At 38.4% G+C, this 15,636-nt stretch overlaps 1 protein-coding gene across 1 annotated transcript; it reads left to right on the forward strand.

Moving 5' to 3' along the window:
• Positions 1–2,201: 2,201 nt before the first annotated feature.
• Positions 2,202–9,022, forward strand: has1 (hyaluronan synthase 1). The gene is made up of 5 exons (XM_028822653.2): positions 2,202–2,250; positions 3,823–4,547; positions 4,888–5,113; positions 5,551–5,683; positions 6,880–9,022. The coding sequence occupies exons 2-5, from the start codon at positions 3,840–3,842 to the stop codon at positions 7,553–7,555; spliced, it is 1,743 nt and encodes a 580-aa protein (XP_028678486.2). The 5' UTR covers positions 2,202–2,250; positions 3,823–3,839; the 3' UTR covers positions 7,556–9,022.
• Positions 9,023–15,636: the final 6,614 nt, after the last annotated feature.

Here is a 15,636-nt window from a genome sequence, read left to right on the forward strand (position 1 = left end):
GTGATGATGCAGTTATCAGCAGCTCAACTGCTCATGAATTCTGGATTCAAATCCTCCGGTTTTCCTCCCAAATTTCAAAGACAGAGCGATTTGTTAGTAGATAAATGTGAACCTGTCCGGTGTGCGTAAATACGCGCGATGCTACTTAGAAAATGGATGGCCAGTGTACGTAGCCTGTGTTCTTAAAATTAATGGTTCCTTAAAGGCACTTTACGGTTCTTTATTTGGTTGTGTGGTTCTTCACAACCGTTGTTTGGCAAAGTAGGATTTCATTTAAAAAGGGTTCTTTGCATATGAAGTTGGTTCTTTCTGATTCAAAAAACTTTCCAATATGTAGGGAAAAAAATCTCAAATCTTTATGGTTGGCAGCAGGACACTAACAGATTAAGAAAACCGGACTTAGCCAGAGTTATGTAGCGAGAATCCTTTTAATATCATAAGCCATTTTGGTGGTTCTGAGGCTAGGGATCTGCACTGGCAGTCGGAAGGTTGCCAGTTCGAATCCCGTAAATACCAAAAGGGACTCTGCTTTGTTGGGCCCTTAAGCAAGGCCCTTAACCTGCAAATGCGGAGCGCTTTGAGTAGTGAGAAAAGCGCTATATAAATGCAAAGAATTGTTATTATTGGTATTCCACGTATGTTGCCGTCTATTTGTGGTTATTTAGTGGAAAGAGCCTGGCAAGGAACTAAATGAAGAATTCTTTCTGTAACCTTCATTTTGATGGATCTTTTGGGAACCAAAAACGGTTCCCCATGGAATCGCTCTGAAGACCCTGACACCTTTAGTTCTAATGGTGTACGTTGTCTCAGTACAGTACGCTGCGAATTAACCCGCCGGTTTTTACACCGTCGTCGCATGGCCACCAATCACTGAACTGATTTTTTTTTCTGCTTGCGATGTCATTCTTATTTCTCTGTGCTCTTCTTTTAATCGGCATAAAAAAAACAACAAATACCAATACTGTATATCGTCTGACGCCTTCTTCCCATTTCTAATCTCCAGACCACATTCGGTCACACCCAACCTTGCACTGGGGCCACAGGCGCGCCATCGCGCTGAGCCACCATGTAGAGCTGCCAGCTCACCGTAACGGCTTATTGTGCTTCAGTGATGGGTACAAAGCCGGAGCTTACGGTTCAACTGATTTCACGCGTGTTTCGACGAATAGAACACGAGCAGCATAAGCGACTTCTTCGGGTGAGCCATTGGTGCCAACCTTTGGATGTAATGTTTAGTGCATTAACCATTAAGTCACTAAGCCTTTTTGTGGCAATGCCGAAGCGCAGACCACTGCGCCGCCGTGTCGACCAATAATAAAAAGTAAATAGCATCGTCTAAAACCCGCAGTGTGGAGCTTTATTAGCAGTTCCGAGCTGATGTTAATAACGGTCTCAGAGTCCGACTCTGTTAATAAAGGCAATCGACACCCCCCGGGATTTCAGGAGAGCTGCAGCATTGGGCGGCAACATCAGAAAATCAAATACCACCACACTTCAGCCTCTTACATGTTCAGTTTTTATTGAAAGAACGTGTCTAGGGGAACATACTACGCCTTACATTCTCTTAAAACCAGCGGCAATTAGACTACATGACTAGAAATGAATATACGAAGTACAAAGAATTATTATTATAATAACTGGATAAATAACTGAAATGCACGTTTACTATTTCACACTCTCGGGAAGTCAAAAAAAAAGATCGTAAAATAAGTTGCCACTTAAAGAATATCAGAAATACATCACAATATGGAAATGACAAATAATTTTTGCTGCAATACAATAGATTAGCAAAAAAATAGAATACTAAAAACAGTAAGTAGTATGTATAAAGTGAGCCTGTGTTTTGCATAATGTTTGACAAAACGTATCATTCAATTATTTTCAAAAATATGTGTATTAAAAAACGAATTTGCTCACAAACGAGCATCTTATGCTATAGTCGATAAACAAATAAATAGAAAATGTCCACAATTACCGCACAAAATGTTACAAAGTAATTAGGCATGAGGTTTTGCAATACTGCCTGTTCTCGGTCATAAAAGAATGAAATTTATGCAAGCAGCGCGAAGGCGCCTTGTCAGCCCGGTCCAGTAAGATTTTATGACTACATTGCATATGTCAGAGCCACGACATTCGATGGGAGGGTTAGGCTATAAAGACTAACTCAGAGGTGAATGAAAGAATCAGAGCGAGCAGACGCCAGCTAAACACTTACCCCAGTCTAACAGCTGGGAGCCAAGAGACAGGAAGGTAAGACAAGTCCATACAAATAACTGGGCAATAAGTGCGGTTAACTGTTTAATTTTCTTGAACATTAAAGAAAATCAATCGATCGATAGATAGATAGGTACGTAGAATGTGAGTGTGTGTGGGTGAAAGAAGAGATCTACTTATTATATATGCGTTTGGATGTACTCGTTAGAAAATGAATTTTATTAAATATAACAACCTTTCGTTTTTCTTTTGTTGCTGCTATTAGTATGAAATGAATTCATAGAATACTGTAAAATTCTGTTCACCTCATTCGTATTAATCCTACATATCTTTTAATGGTGGTGTGCTGCTTTACTAGTGGATATTCTTTGTTTAAATCAATCCGATTTTTAAGCATGTGTTCTACAGAAGGTTTTATACATGCGAACACAAAGCCACTTTTCTTTAAGATTTTAAAATGTGTTACTATTAAAACATTATTCTTTACAATTTTGCCAGATTTCTCCACTGATCGATGTTAAATAAAAAAAAAAAGCACAAAGAAATAAGCAAGGTTTATACTAACCTAAAATGTCAGAGAGAATGCAAAGCAGATCAATGATTGGAAAGATAAATTAGGAGAATAAATGTATTAATTTATAGCACATTTATGAAAAAAAAATTATCTATCTATCTATCTATCTATCTAATAATAATTGATGGAAGTTTTATGCTTTTCTATATATTATTATTACATTATAGGTGTATTTATTTATTAGACAAAATTTGTTTATCAAAGGAGACTTAAATAGATTTAAATGGAAATGATGGTATACTGTATATGTACATGTAAATATACATGTCTCCCTATCTACCTAGAAATAACTGGTCAATGATGATCTACATCTTCTATTTATTATTGTTCAAATGATCTATCTATCTATCTATCTATCTATCTATCTATCTATCTATCTATCTAGTAGTTGATGGAAGTTTTATGCTTTTTCATATATTATTATTACATTATAGGTGTATGTATTTATTAGACAAAATTCATTTATCCAAGGAGACTTAAATAGATTTAAATGCATATGATGGGATACTGTAAATGTACATGTAAATATACATGTCTCCCTATCTTCTTAGCAATAATTGATCAATGATGATCTACATTTTCTATTTATTATTGTTACTATTACTGTTTTTCAAATGATCTATCTATCTATCTATCTATCTATCTATCTATCTATCTATCTATCTATCTATCTATCTATTATTGAATATTCATGTATTTATCACAGTTGTAAATGCCTTATATTGAAATTTTATATTTGATTTAGTATTGTAGCTACTTATTTCTTTATGTACACTAATTTTTAGGCCATTACACTTGAATAAATGAAAATATAATGGTATAATAAGAGACTCAATACAGTAATGGAGTTTACATTACACAAATTTAATGTTAAGTAAGGGTCTGCTGTGTTTTGACAGAACTCATTCAAGGGTTAACCTGTGGTTTGCATGTCCAGGTTGATGAAGGAATGTCACTGAACGCTAAAGGGTACATGTTTAAAATAGATATGGGGTGGAGACGTAGCTCACTTGTCCCATTTGTCTCCTTTTCAGGTCACTACTCTTCCACCATGAGTGTCAAGCGAGGATGGCACACTTGCATTTCCATTTTCAGAAGGATTTTTACTCTTTGGTTTGCTCTTCTAGTTTTGGGAGGGTTGATATGGGCTTATGTAGCAGGTTTCCAACTGGCTTCTAGCAAGTATGACATTGTTTCATTTGGAATTTATGGAGCTGTTCTGGGGATTCACATCATCATACAGAGTTTATTTGCCTTTTTGGAGCATCGGAAAATGAGAAGCAGTGCCTTGATATGCAGTTATACCAAATCAGTGGCTCTAACCATCTCAGCTTACCAGGAGGACCCTGAATACCTCAGGGAGTGTCTGAACTCAGTGAAAAACACCCAATACCCTCCTGATAAGCTGAGAATTATAATGGTAATTGATGGCAACAGTCCTGATGATCAGTACATGATGGACATGTTCAAGGAAGTTTTCCAAAATGAAGATGTTGGCACCTTTGTCTGGAAGAACAACTACCATACTTGGGACCCTAGAGCAGCTCTGGAAGAAGCTGCTAGAAATGAAGGCCAAATTTACCAAAATCTGGATGAATTAGACTATAAAGAATTTGAAGTGGAAGACCCAGAACGTCTAAAGGTGGAAGAATTGATCCAAACTAAGAGATGCGTGTGCATCATGCAGAAGTGGGGTGGAAAGAGAGAAGTCATGTATACTGCCTTCAAAGCCCTGGGGGACAGTGTTGACTATTGTCAGGTAGGTGATTTTGCATTCTAAATGTGTAAATCTAATAATAAAAGGAAGTAGTGGAAGGAAAGCTAGAACACAAAAGCAAATACTTTTAGACTTATGAGTTGTGAGATCTGCAAATTCCATTTTAATGTTACAGATTGGGATTACATCCCTGAAATTCTAAGATCTGTTTTAAGAGCTGCTAAAAATCCTTTATTTGGCAAGACCCTATAGTAACATTTAGGTAGATCAGGGCATCCGAATGCCTTGAAATGTCTGCATTGCTGAGAGCAATGGTGCCTTGTAAATGATCTCTAAAGTGAACACGTAAAGCTAAATCACTGACTGCTCTGGATGTCCACAGGTGTGTGATTCGGATACCAAGCTGGACCCCCTTGCCACTCTAGAGTTGGTGAAAGTTCTGGAGTCCAATGAGAAGTATGGTGCTGTAGGAGGTGACGTGAAGATTCTAAACCTCAATGACTCTTTCATCAGCTTCATGAGCAGCCTGCGGTACTGGATGGCCTTCAATGTGGAGAGAGCTTGTCAGTCCTTCTTTGACTGTGTGTCCTGCATCAGTGGACCACTGGGTAAGAGAATCACTAGGTGATGGTCATGATGGTCTATGTCTTGTACTGCTGTTATCTTTTATAGTCTTTCATTTAATATTAGTCAAAGATGGAATGAGCTTATCAAATATCACCTAGGACCTTACACCCTCTGATGACTGCCTTTACTTTCAACCCTTGTAGTTCTAAGTGGGGTTGCTGCTTTTGATGTAGAAAGCAATAGCAAAAAAAGCAAAAGAACTCAGCAGCTAGATCATTTAGTGCGGTAGCTGATTTCTAGGAAATACGCTATCCTATTAATAGAACATACTCGTGAATAAGTCAGTGTGAAGCCCATCAGTGCTGAATCTCAGTGCCTTTCATTCTCTCACCCTGAAATGTAATTTAATCTATCCAATACATCTTTTTGTCTTCTCCAGTAATGTAATGCATTCAAACAATTTTCTTTCATTTTTCAGGTCTCTACAGGAATGACCTCCTGCAGCAGTTTTTGGAGTCCTGGTACAACCAAAAATTTCTGGGTTCACATTGCACCTTTGGGGATGACCGGCACCTCACAAACAGGATGCTCAGCATTGGCTACGCCACAAAGTAAGTCCCATCGAGTCCTCAGCTCGGCCAGCCTATTTGCTTATTCAGGTCCACCGGTCTTAAAATACTGCATATTCATGAAGGAAGGCCCAGGCAAGCCGAATAAGGCGGTGTGAACAGGGCTTCTTTAAATGACCCCCATAACCCTTTCAACACCATGATGGATTAGAAAGTGATTATTTCACCTACTCTGCAGAGCTGTTTATCTCACACCTCCTGCGGAGGGACAGCTTTGCCTTTTCTTTGTTCTGCCACGTATAAAAGCCTGTTCCTTTAGATAATCCTGCAAACTCAGAATGGTTCAATTGTGGGAGTATCAAGCATGATAAGGCAGTCTTTGACACATTCAAGATTGACTAAGAAAAGATCAGGGGATTGCAAACTGTTAGTTTTACAAGAAGTATTAGTTTATTCTAGAAAGTCTACATATACACATGTATACATGCATATGTGCATTTTGGACTGCTCAACCCTCAATACATGTCACATGTACAATATATACACATCTGTGTGCATACACTCACACATACATATGCAAACATATTCACATACTGTACATGCAAAGCTACATACATACAAAAACTATATTTATATACACTACTAGGTGTACACATTATGACACAAAGACTTTCACACCTTAATGTGAACAATAAACACCTTTTTTGTTCTTTGTTCTACCTTATACAATTTCTTGTACTAGGAATTTGTTAGTTTTCGCATACCCCTTGGGGTCAGAATGCAGGGTCAGCCATTGTACAGTACCCCTGGAGCAATTACAGGTTAAGGGCCTTGCTCAAGGGCCCAGCAGAGTAGGATCTCTTTTGGCAGTGACGGGGATTCAAACCGGCAACCTTCTGGATACCAGCACAGATCCTTAGCCTCAGAGCCACCACTCCGCCCACACCTACATACATCTAAACACATACCCAAACATACCTGAAGATATGTATTTTTGAAGATCTTCTGCACTTATACTGTTGTAATGCTGAGCTAAATAATGCTGAGAGAAACAGTCTGTGCTTGCAGTTTAATGTCAGAAAAATTGCATATAATATCAGAGACAATGGGATGTTTATAAGATATTTGATATTATGCAGCCTTGGAGACATCAGAACATAATTCCCCGCAAAGTTGGTCTCTTAAGCTTGGCCATGAAGTCCGGTGTGATCATATCTCCTTCTCTCTTTCTTGTTCAGGTACACCGCTAGATCCAAGTGCTACACGGAGACCCCTGCACAGTTTTTGCGCTGGCTGAACCAGCAGACAAGGTGGACAAAGTCTTACTTCCGTGAGTGGCTCTACAACTCCCTTTGGTGGCACAAACACCACTTGTGGATGACCTATGAGTCCATCGTGGCTGGAATCTTCCCGTTCTTCGTCACAGCCACTGTCATAAAGCTCTTTTACACTGGCACCATATGGGATATCCTGTGGGTGCTGATCTGTATCCAGATTATTGGTCTAGTGAAGTCAATCTATGCAAGTTTACTTCGAAAGAACTTCATCATGGTCTTCATGTCTCTGTACTCCATGCTTTATATGACCAGTCTGCTGCCAGCCAAGTACTTTGCCATCCTGACCATGAACAAAAGCAGCTGGGGGACCTCTGGTCGAAAGAAAATTGTTGGTAATTACATTCCTCTTCTTCCCCTCTCTATTTGGGGTTTAATCCTGCTTTGTGGACTCATATATGCCATTTATAAAGAAGCAAGATCAGACTGGACAGCAGATGATAAGAAGGCTGAGATTCCATATTTGATTTATGGTACAGTTGCCTATGTAACCTTCTGGATTTTCATGATTTTGCTGTACTGGGTATGGTTCCGACGCTGCTGTCGGAAAAGGTCTGATTACTATGATGTTACGGTATAAAGCTTAACATCTCTTTACACCAGAACTTCAACCTGAGTCTAGAGGGAACAGTATCACACAGAAAGTGCAGCGTCTCATTCCTGGTAAAGTCTGAGACCTCCAGTACCCACCAAGAAGCTTTAACCTGATTTTGTAAGTGAGGAACTGAAGACACAGCTACCCTGATCGGTTATAGCATCACTGTGAATGTACAGTGAATCTCCATACACAAACTGCCTTGGCAAAGACACACCAGGCGGCTGTAGTAATAAATCACAAGCAGCTTGTTTGGGTGTGGTTACTACATTTACAACATGCAGAGCTATACTCCACCTAGTAAGTAGAATTATTTTTCACAAAACACATTCAGAACTACGCAAAAACAATCTTTGGAGATTTACATTCTCTAACTGGAGCTTTGTGAGCTTTTTCTCTTTTGCAATTCTATGAATGTAAATCTCAGTTTAATGTAGTTTGGAAGTTCTAATTTAAACAACAACTCCAATTCTCAGGATTTAAATAATGTAATTACAATTCTACCGTCAAAACTTTTTATTTTTATTTCTCTGCCAGTCCCCATTCTTAGCATTCTGGGTTGAGTTGTTACTTTCAAAGGCTGAAAGGTTTAACTTATTGCACAATGGTCTATCAGTTGATGTGATAGACATAAAGAGCACTGGGGGAGCTTTCAAGGCTTCATCTATGTTGTGTTATATTTATTTATTGATTTTTTGTCACTGTATTTATATATGCTTTACTTTGAAAATTATGTCTTAATATAAATCACAAAGAACTCTGATGCAATTAGAACACATACAATGAAAGGTACTGTATTTAATAAAAGAGATCAATTTTTAACAATAACTTTTTATCAAAACACAGCTTCTTTACAGAAAAAAAATTTGTAGAGTTGCTACATGCAATAAATGCTCACCAAAATGACAATGATATTGAACCAGTGTTGACGTTCTGAATAGTAAAACAAAGAAAAAAATCTCCTGGAGGAGTCCCTCTCTCTACCTCAGTCCTAGCTTGGAGGCTCCACAGGAACTAGTTTCTTTATGGCTATGCCTCCCTGCAGGCTGTGCTGTTTTAGCTCTGTGGTTGGCTCTCAGATACTTATTAATGAAGGATGCAGGCTAAACTGAGAGCCCTTCATGCACTGCCCATTTCTCTGTTAAACAGTGAGTGAAACACTTGAATATCAAAGCAGAAAGTGCACTGCGCTAACTCTCAGGTGAGCTCACATCACATAAACCTGTAAGGTCATTAAGTCAGAATGGGTGGGGGTTGTACAGAGTTATATGATTGTGCAAAATGAAGTTGCCAATTTGTATTTGTTGTGGAAAATCAAGCTTTTTTTTCAATGTGCAAACTATTTATTTTTGTCATTTCTAGCTGAGACTTGTTCCAGCACGTTCATTTGTGACTGTGTGAATGTATTTAATCATAAATAAAATATTTTGTTTAATAAAAGTAAAATAAAAAGTTGTCTGGTTTTGGGTTTAAGACAGAATTTAATAATACCAACGAGCAGTCAATTGATCCTGACCTTTTACGGTAAAACTCACATACAAGACCTGAAGAATTTTCCATTTCTGTGCATCTCTTGGGACACAATTCCCATCTTTATTGGACAAGTGCAGAAAACTAGCTTGTCCATAATATTCTTCTTAGGAGAAAACATGTGGCGGACATAATGTGGTGAATCTTTTAAAATATATATATATTTTTTGGCCAGTGCTGTCTTCCCAAGGGACATATAAATCAAAAGAGCATAAAAACATGTGAATAATAAAAAAAATGAAATACTTAAAATGACTCCACTAGGTATCTCATAAATTAAGTTGTAAAACACATCATCTACACAACACTAAATGGTGATGATTAGCGAATAAAACTAGACAAAATTACACCATGAGAAGAGTCACAGACTGAGCTGGAAGCCCATAAAGACGTTTGAATTTTAAGCCATAGAAACATCATAAAAATGAAGGGGTTAGATTTCAGTCCTTTTGCAAGTATTTACCACATGAATTAATAAACAAGAAATTGCCATATATATGTTAATTGAGTAGTTATTTATGAAAACAGAAACACTTTAACCGAGAACAAAGAATGAAAGCACAGTGAAGAGTCTTGACAATACAGCGGTACCTTCCTTAGATAAAAGACTTGCCAAAGAAATTCTGTTATAATGAACATCAAGTTTAGCTAACATTCAAATTCAAAGTACAAATAATCTTGTGACTGCCTTATTAAAGTTTCATATATTTTAGCAACACGTATCTTTCCACAAGTTATTCATTCACTTTTTAAACCCACTTTTTCTGTTAAAGGGTTATGGGGAGACAGAGCCTCACCTGGTAGCATCAAACACATGGCCTGATCCAGGTCTGGATGGGACACCAGTCCATTGTGGAGTGCAGTCACATATTCAAACCATATTAATTTAGCAAACTAGCACATCTTTGGGAAATCTAAATACCCGGAGAAACCCTCATGCACACAGAAAGAAGCTGCAATGGGTATTGAACAAAGCTCTCCAGGCAGCAAAATTAAACATTACACTATTTTCACAAATCTGTCAACTGGAGAACAGGAAATGTTTTTTTTTGGTACTAAAATTAAAATCTATCAAGTGTTATATTCTAATAGATGTGCATTTGAATATTACTATGAGTCTAGAAAGAAGTGACTTTTATATTTAAAGACCCATAAAGATGTATTATCCTATGGTTTGCGCACAGACTGGAACTTTGGTCTCCTACTCTACATAATGCTATACTATCTCCGTCATGCCTAATGAATTAAACATGGGGTACCGGTAGAAGTGACAAAACATGCTGCAATATTAAACCTGATCATCACATTTTAGCAGTGCCACATCTCACACATGCATTACAAGAGTGTGTGGAAGGCTTGGCTCATGAGGGTCACTTGGTGCCACTGTTCTACTACCTGCCTATGAAAAGGTCATCACAGATAAAGGAGCACAGGAATGATTGGGTAGAAGGGTCCTTTCATCAGATTGGCCAGCCTAGCACTGACTCAGCTGTAGAATGGCCAATGGGGTGAGGCGGCTTGTTGGCTTAGGTCTCCAGGACTCTGATTGTGTCTGGCTTGTCTCTGACTCCTTTTCTACTCTGGCCAGAGTTCTACAATTAGCTGATGGACAGATGTTGTTGTTTTTCATTTATGTTAATTAGTGTCTACTTTGTTTGTGATAGTTCTGTATTAAGAGAGTAGTATAATCTATGCTTGCATTTTGCCTTGAGAGTTATTGCTTGCACTTGTTGAGAGGTGCAGTGCATGAACAAAGTAGTTTGTATGGTTGTATTATATTTCTGAGGAAGCCATGATAGATCTGTCATCTAACTCTGCAAAGAGGATTACTTGTGTTCTGTTTTGTGTGTTGTATTTACCCCAATTTTTGACACTCACTACACACCCAACCTACCTGGAAGAGGCTCACTCTCTGAATTGCCCTTCCCAAGACTCATTCATTTTTTCCCCACAAGGTTTTTTGGGAATTTTTTCTTAGAGAGTCAAGGCTGGGGGATTGTCAAAAAGCAGGGCCTGGTAAAGCCCAATGAGGAATTCCTTGTGTGATTTTTGGCTATCCAAGAAATTAATTGTTGTAAATTAGGGGATAGATAAGGTTGAGATGCATCTACTAACCTCTCCACCTCTTCCAGCCCTGGAGTAGAAGAAGACTCCTCCAAAATGAATGACATACATAGAAGTCCCACCCTATTGGTCACTCTGTCATAACTAAAACAACATAACCAGAAGTCGCCATTCATTCAATGAACTTTGAGTGTCAGAGCTGGACTGCCTGCAGAAGCATCAAAATTAAGATGATCAGTGAATGTTTGTTGTTCATGATTTTTGGTAATGATTTTTCCTTATCTTAGCATTGTCACTATTATAAAAAGGCCTCACTGTGTCCATTTAGCTAATTTCTTAATCTGACATTTGCTTTACAATGTTATTGGGAGCATGAGCATGTCATAGCAGTATCAAACATAGGACAGGCATCAAGCCTGAACAGAATGCCAGCCCATCACAGGGCAAAATTCTACTAAGCCAGCCTAGAGTCAGCAAAGATCTTAACGTGCAATGATGCTGTCTCACAGCTCTAGGGTTCTGGATTTAAAACATCTGTGAAGAGCTCATATTCTCCACAGGTCTTTTGTGGATATTTTGTGTACTCCAGCTGTCTTTCTACATCCCAAAGATGAGCAGAAAAGACTGATTGGCTAGTTTAAATTGTCTATCTGTGTGTGTGATCATGCACCATACTGCCAGGGTATGCATTGGCTCCCCTCAGCCCTGAACTGGAAAAGCTACTTGTGAAATGGATTTCCTTTGAATACGACGTTCAAATCCCATCTTGGTCCATGCCTTTGTCTGTGTAAGTTTTTCTCTAGGTTCATTTGTTTTCTAATGAAACCGTTAAAAGATTCTTGGTTGGTTTATTAGTAACTCAAAACTGGTTGAATGTGGGTTTGTGTATAAGGATGCCTTGTGCACTGCCAACCTGTCCAAGGTTGAGTTTTGCCTTATCATTTAATACTACTGACACAGACTCTGCAACCGCATCAGAACTGGAATAAGTGGGGTTGAAACAGATGGACGTTTGAATGTATAGATATTGTGCTTTTTTATAGACACCTGAGGACAAATATAAGAAAGTAGATGGACAAACTGTACAGTGAAGATAAAAAGTAAACAATGTTATACTGGGATTGTGAGAATCTGTAGCAAACTGATGATGCAGCCAATTACTCACTTTATTTAGCATGTCAATGTAAAATACTCTTACAAACAGACTTAAAATCATTTTAATTTTTATAAAGGCTACAGATTGCTTTACTAAAAGCTAACCACAATAAGAATGAGGTGCCTGGTCTCCTCTCACTTGTAAACGTTCATGTTCAGATCCTTTACTTTGTTTAACTTCTCTACCATATGACTGAGGTTGCACTGTAGAATATGGAGTATAGAAAGAGTTTATGAACGCTGCTTAAACAATCTTGGTCTATCTGGTATTGAAACCTACATTTTTCTTACAAAGTGATTTGGGCAGAGGCACGTTAACTTGTCATTTTTTATCCAGGTCCATAGAACTCTATTGACTTATCTACTCTTTCTCCTAGAATGGGCAGTCATTCCCACATCCTCACAAAATTTACAACAAGAAAATGAAAATTATTTATTAAGGTTTTTATTTTTCCTCCCAACAGGTTACAAGTCACAGGTGAGCAATGCAATCACAAAGTGCACCAGAATGTCAGGAGAGGAAGAGCTCAACAGGGCTTCTATATGAGTAGATGGGGTGGTAAAGTTGTGCAGGTATCTTATGCGAGATGACAGCCAAATCTCCAAAGGTTTACTGTAAATGGTGATTATTGTTACATGGACACAGTACTGTGAAATTCTTACTTGCATGGGTTAACTCAATATCTGCAAGACAAAAGAGCTAGTGGCGGACTTCAAACTGGACTGGTCTGACAACACAGTGGTGCCGGACAAGAAGGGACAGTGCAGACTGTATTTGCTAAGGAGACTCGGGTCTTTTAATGAGTGCAGCAAGCTGCTGGAAATGTTCTACCAGTCCATAGTAGCCAGTATGGTGTTCTAGGTTATGGTCTCGTGGGGACGCAACCCAAGCTCAGAACAAGCATAATGCCTGAGCAAACTCCATCATAGGGCAAACCCTTGATATCATGGAAGCTGTTGTGGAAAAGCAAAATTGGATGCAATCATGAAAAATCTTCTCCATCCCCTCCAGGGGGCGCTTTCTCTGAGCACCTTTAGCCACAGGCTCATTCCACCACGGTGTGCTATGTAGCGCTTCTGAGGGTATTTTCTGCCCACTGCTATCAGGCAATTCAATGCTTCCACCACACTTAGAATTATTTTATGTATTTATTTAGTTATCGATCGATTGATTGGCTGTATTATTTGTCCTGTGAGTTTGTATCCTTGTTTTTTTTATGTTTCTGCTGTTGTGTGCATCTGAATTTCCCCTTAGGATTAATAAAGTTGATCTAATCTAAACAACAAGCAACACTTCATCAATCTACGGTGCCATGATTAGTGAATATAACTACCTTAAGTCAAAACATCTGTCAACATGCATTTTTTGCAAAAATCTGAACACATGTAGTTTGCATTGTACTGAAAATAGAGACATACAGATGCAATACTGCAGTCTGCTGCGGATTCTCCATTTAATGGCTACGTGACAAAAAAGTTAAGTAACAAAAATACAAGGGCTGTATGGCCCGTAGGAATGTTCGTTCTTAAGACAATCTAGTTGCCCTTAATGAGATACCTCCATCTTCATCAAAGGCTGTTTCTAGACTGAAAGCTGACCTCCTGATTGGCAATTGCTTATAATGTGGACAAGACTGAAGAGTTTGGACTTCCATGGTCGGAAAGGAAGCAATGTCAGAAATCTTCAGCGGTGTCCTCCTTCACTCTAGGGACAAAGAGGGAAATGTAGTCAACGACTGTGTCACCCAAATTCAATCCTTGTATTCCGTACCTTTACTGAGCCCGTGAAACACTTTCTGGTTGTGTAAGACTGACAGCATGTTATGTTCTGTTCAATTTAGTCAAAGCTGGTAAAAATGAATTTGCTGTATTTTGTGTTTCTTTTGATTATAGCCCCCTGCTTCACTCTCATACCTCTGCTTATGTTCCAGAAGTCACAGAGTGCTAACAGCATATAAATTAACATGTAACAAATTGTAAAAGTCAAATAGGAAATCCTTGGGCGACCTGCACATAGTTTCAGATTGGTCTGCAGTGCTGGGTCTTTTGATGAAACAAGACTTGGCAATCAATGCTTCACAAATGACTCTGATATGTAATCTGGATAGCATAAAATAAAACAATGACATCAGATGTTTATCCTAACTTTTTTTTTCACTCTTTCTGAATGTTTAATGGACATTTTTGAGCTAAATTCTTGGGACTTATGGGTTAGCCAGTTGCTCCACAAATCTTAAGGGTACTGGAGTGAACTTGTTTACAGCTGAATGCCCTTTCTGATGCTAGCTTTCCTGAGTGGCCTTTTAAGACTTGCAGGAGGGATGCTGACCTTATATGGGTACTGAATATTAATTGCTGTTCTGGTCTTCAAGTTAACTGCCCGAGAAGACTGCTTAACCTTTAAAGACGAAATAAGTGGAATTTAATTAACTCAAGTCCTGTTGCTCTACTGTAAATGAAGTTTCACATTTTGTACCATATTGAAGAAAAAGACCCCCATGACCTCTGCAGAGTATTAATAGAAGACAATTGCCTAAATACTCTAAGGGCCAGTCTCCAACCTCCCTCACTTGTTCATTTTAAACTCTTGTTTCCATTCCAGTGTTAAATGTTTCATAGCAAATCCCCGAAGCTTTGCCACTTTTCCTGCTAAATCTATAATTATCACTAAGATTAAGAACTTCAGAAGACAGTAGGTCTCCCTCCAAAAATCTTGATGATGGCAAAAACCTGTTTAGTTAGCTGTCAACTGTTACCTGTAAGCGCTTGATAATTTGTTAAATGTTCTAAGAGGAGTGCCTAATTCTTTAAAGCTGACGCATGCAAAACAACAAAATATGCAAGTTTAATTTAGTATGACGAATGAGACGTCACTTAAGGGGAGTTCCACTTTTGGTAGAACATACAGTTTTGTACCAAAGGTCAATGTTTTACATGGGATAGCTTTCTGCACCTTTTGTCTTGATGTGTGTGCTACCAGTGTGGCCCAGTGGGACTTGGTCTGGCTTGTTAAGTTGAGCAGCACGTCAGCCTCATACTCACTGGCAGCATCACATCAGCAAAGAATTCTAATAGGCAGCGTCACTCTTCTTTAAAGCAAACTGGGAAACACAAAACAAATTAACTGCTGGAAAAAAGCACGTAATGCTTTTCTTGCAGGAGGGCGTGGAGTTAGATTTACAGCAAAATAAACATACCAAATTGCTTAATTTATGGTGAAAACATTGCGTTCTCTTATTGCTTTCTTTCAGTCACCCAAGCTATGAATTTTTCAATAAAAACTTGTAATATTGAACTTTTTTTCACTACTGCGTTAC

This window comes from Erpetoichthys calabaricus, chromosome 17 (genome assembly GCF_900747795.2).
Source record: "Erpetoichthys calabaricus chromosome 17, fErpCal1.3, whole genome shotgun sequence".
NCBI lineage: Eukaryota > Metazoa > Chordata > Cladistia > Polypteriformes > Polypteridae > Erpetoichthys > Erpetoichthys calabaricus.

Bases quoted from the DNA above. Each gene is read 5' to 3' on its own strand.
- has1 (XM_028822653.2), top strand. From the start codon at position 3,840: ATGAGTGTCAAGCGAGGATGGCACACTTGCATTTCCATTTTCAGAAGG. The intron at 4,548-4,887 runs GTAGGTGATTTT...GGATGTCCACAG, and splicing joins ACAGTGTTGACTATTGTCAG to GTGTGTGATTCGGATACCAA. The intron at 5,684-6,879 runs GTAAGTCCCATC...TTTCTTGTTCAG, and splicing joins AGCATTGGCTACGCCACAAA to GTACACCGCTAGATCCAAGT.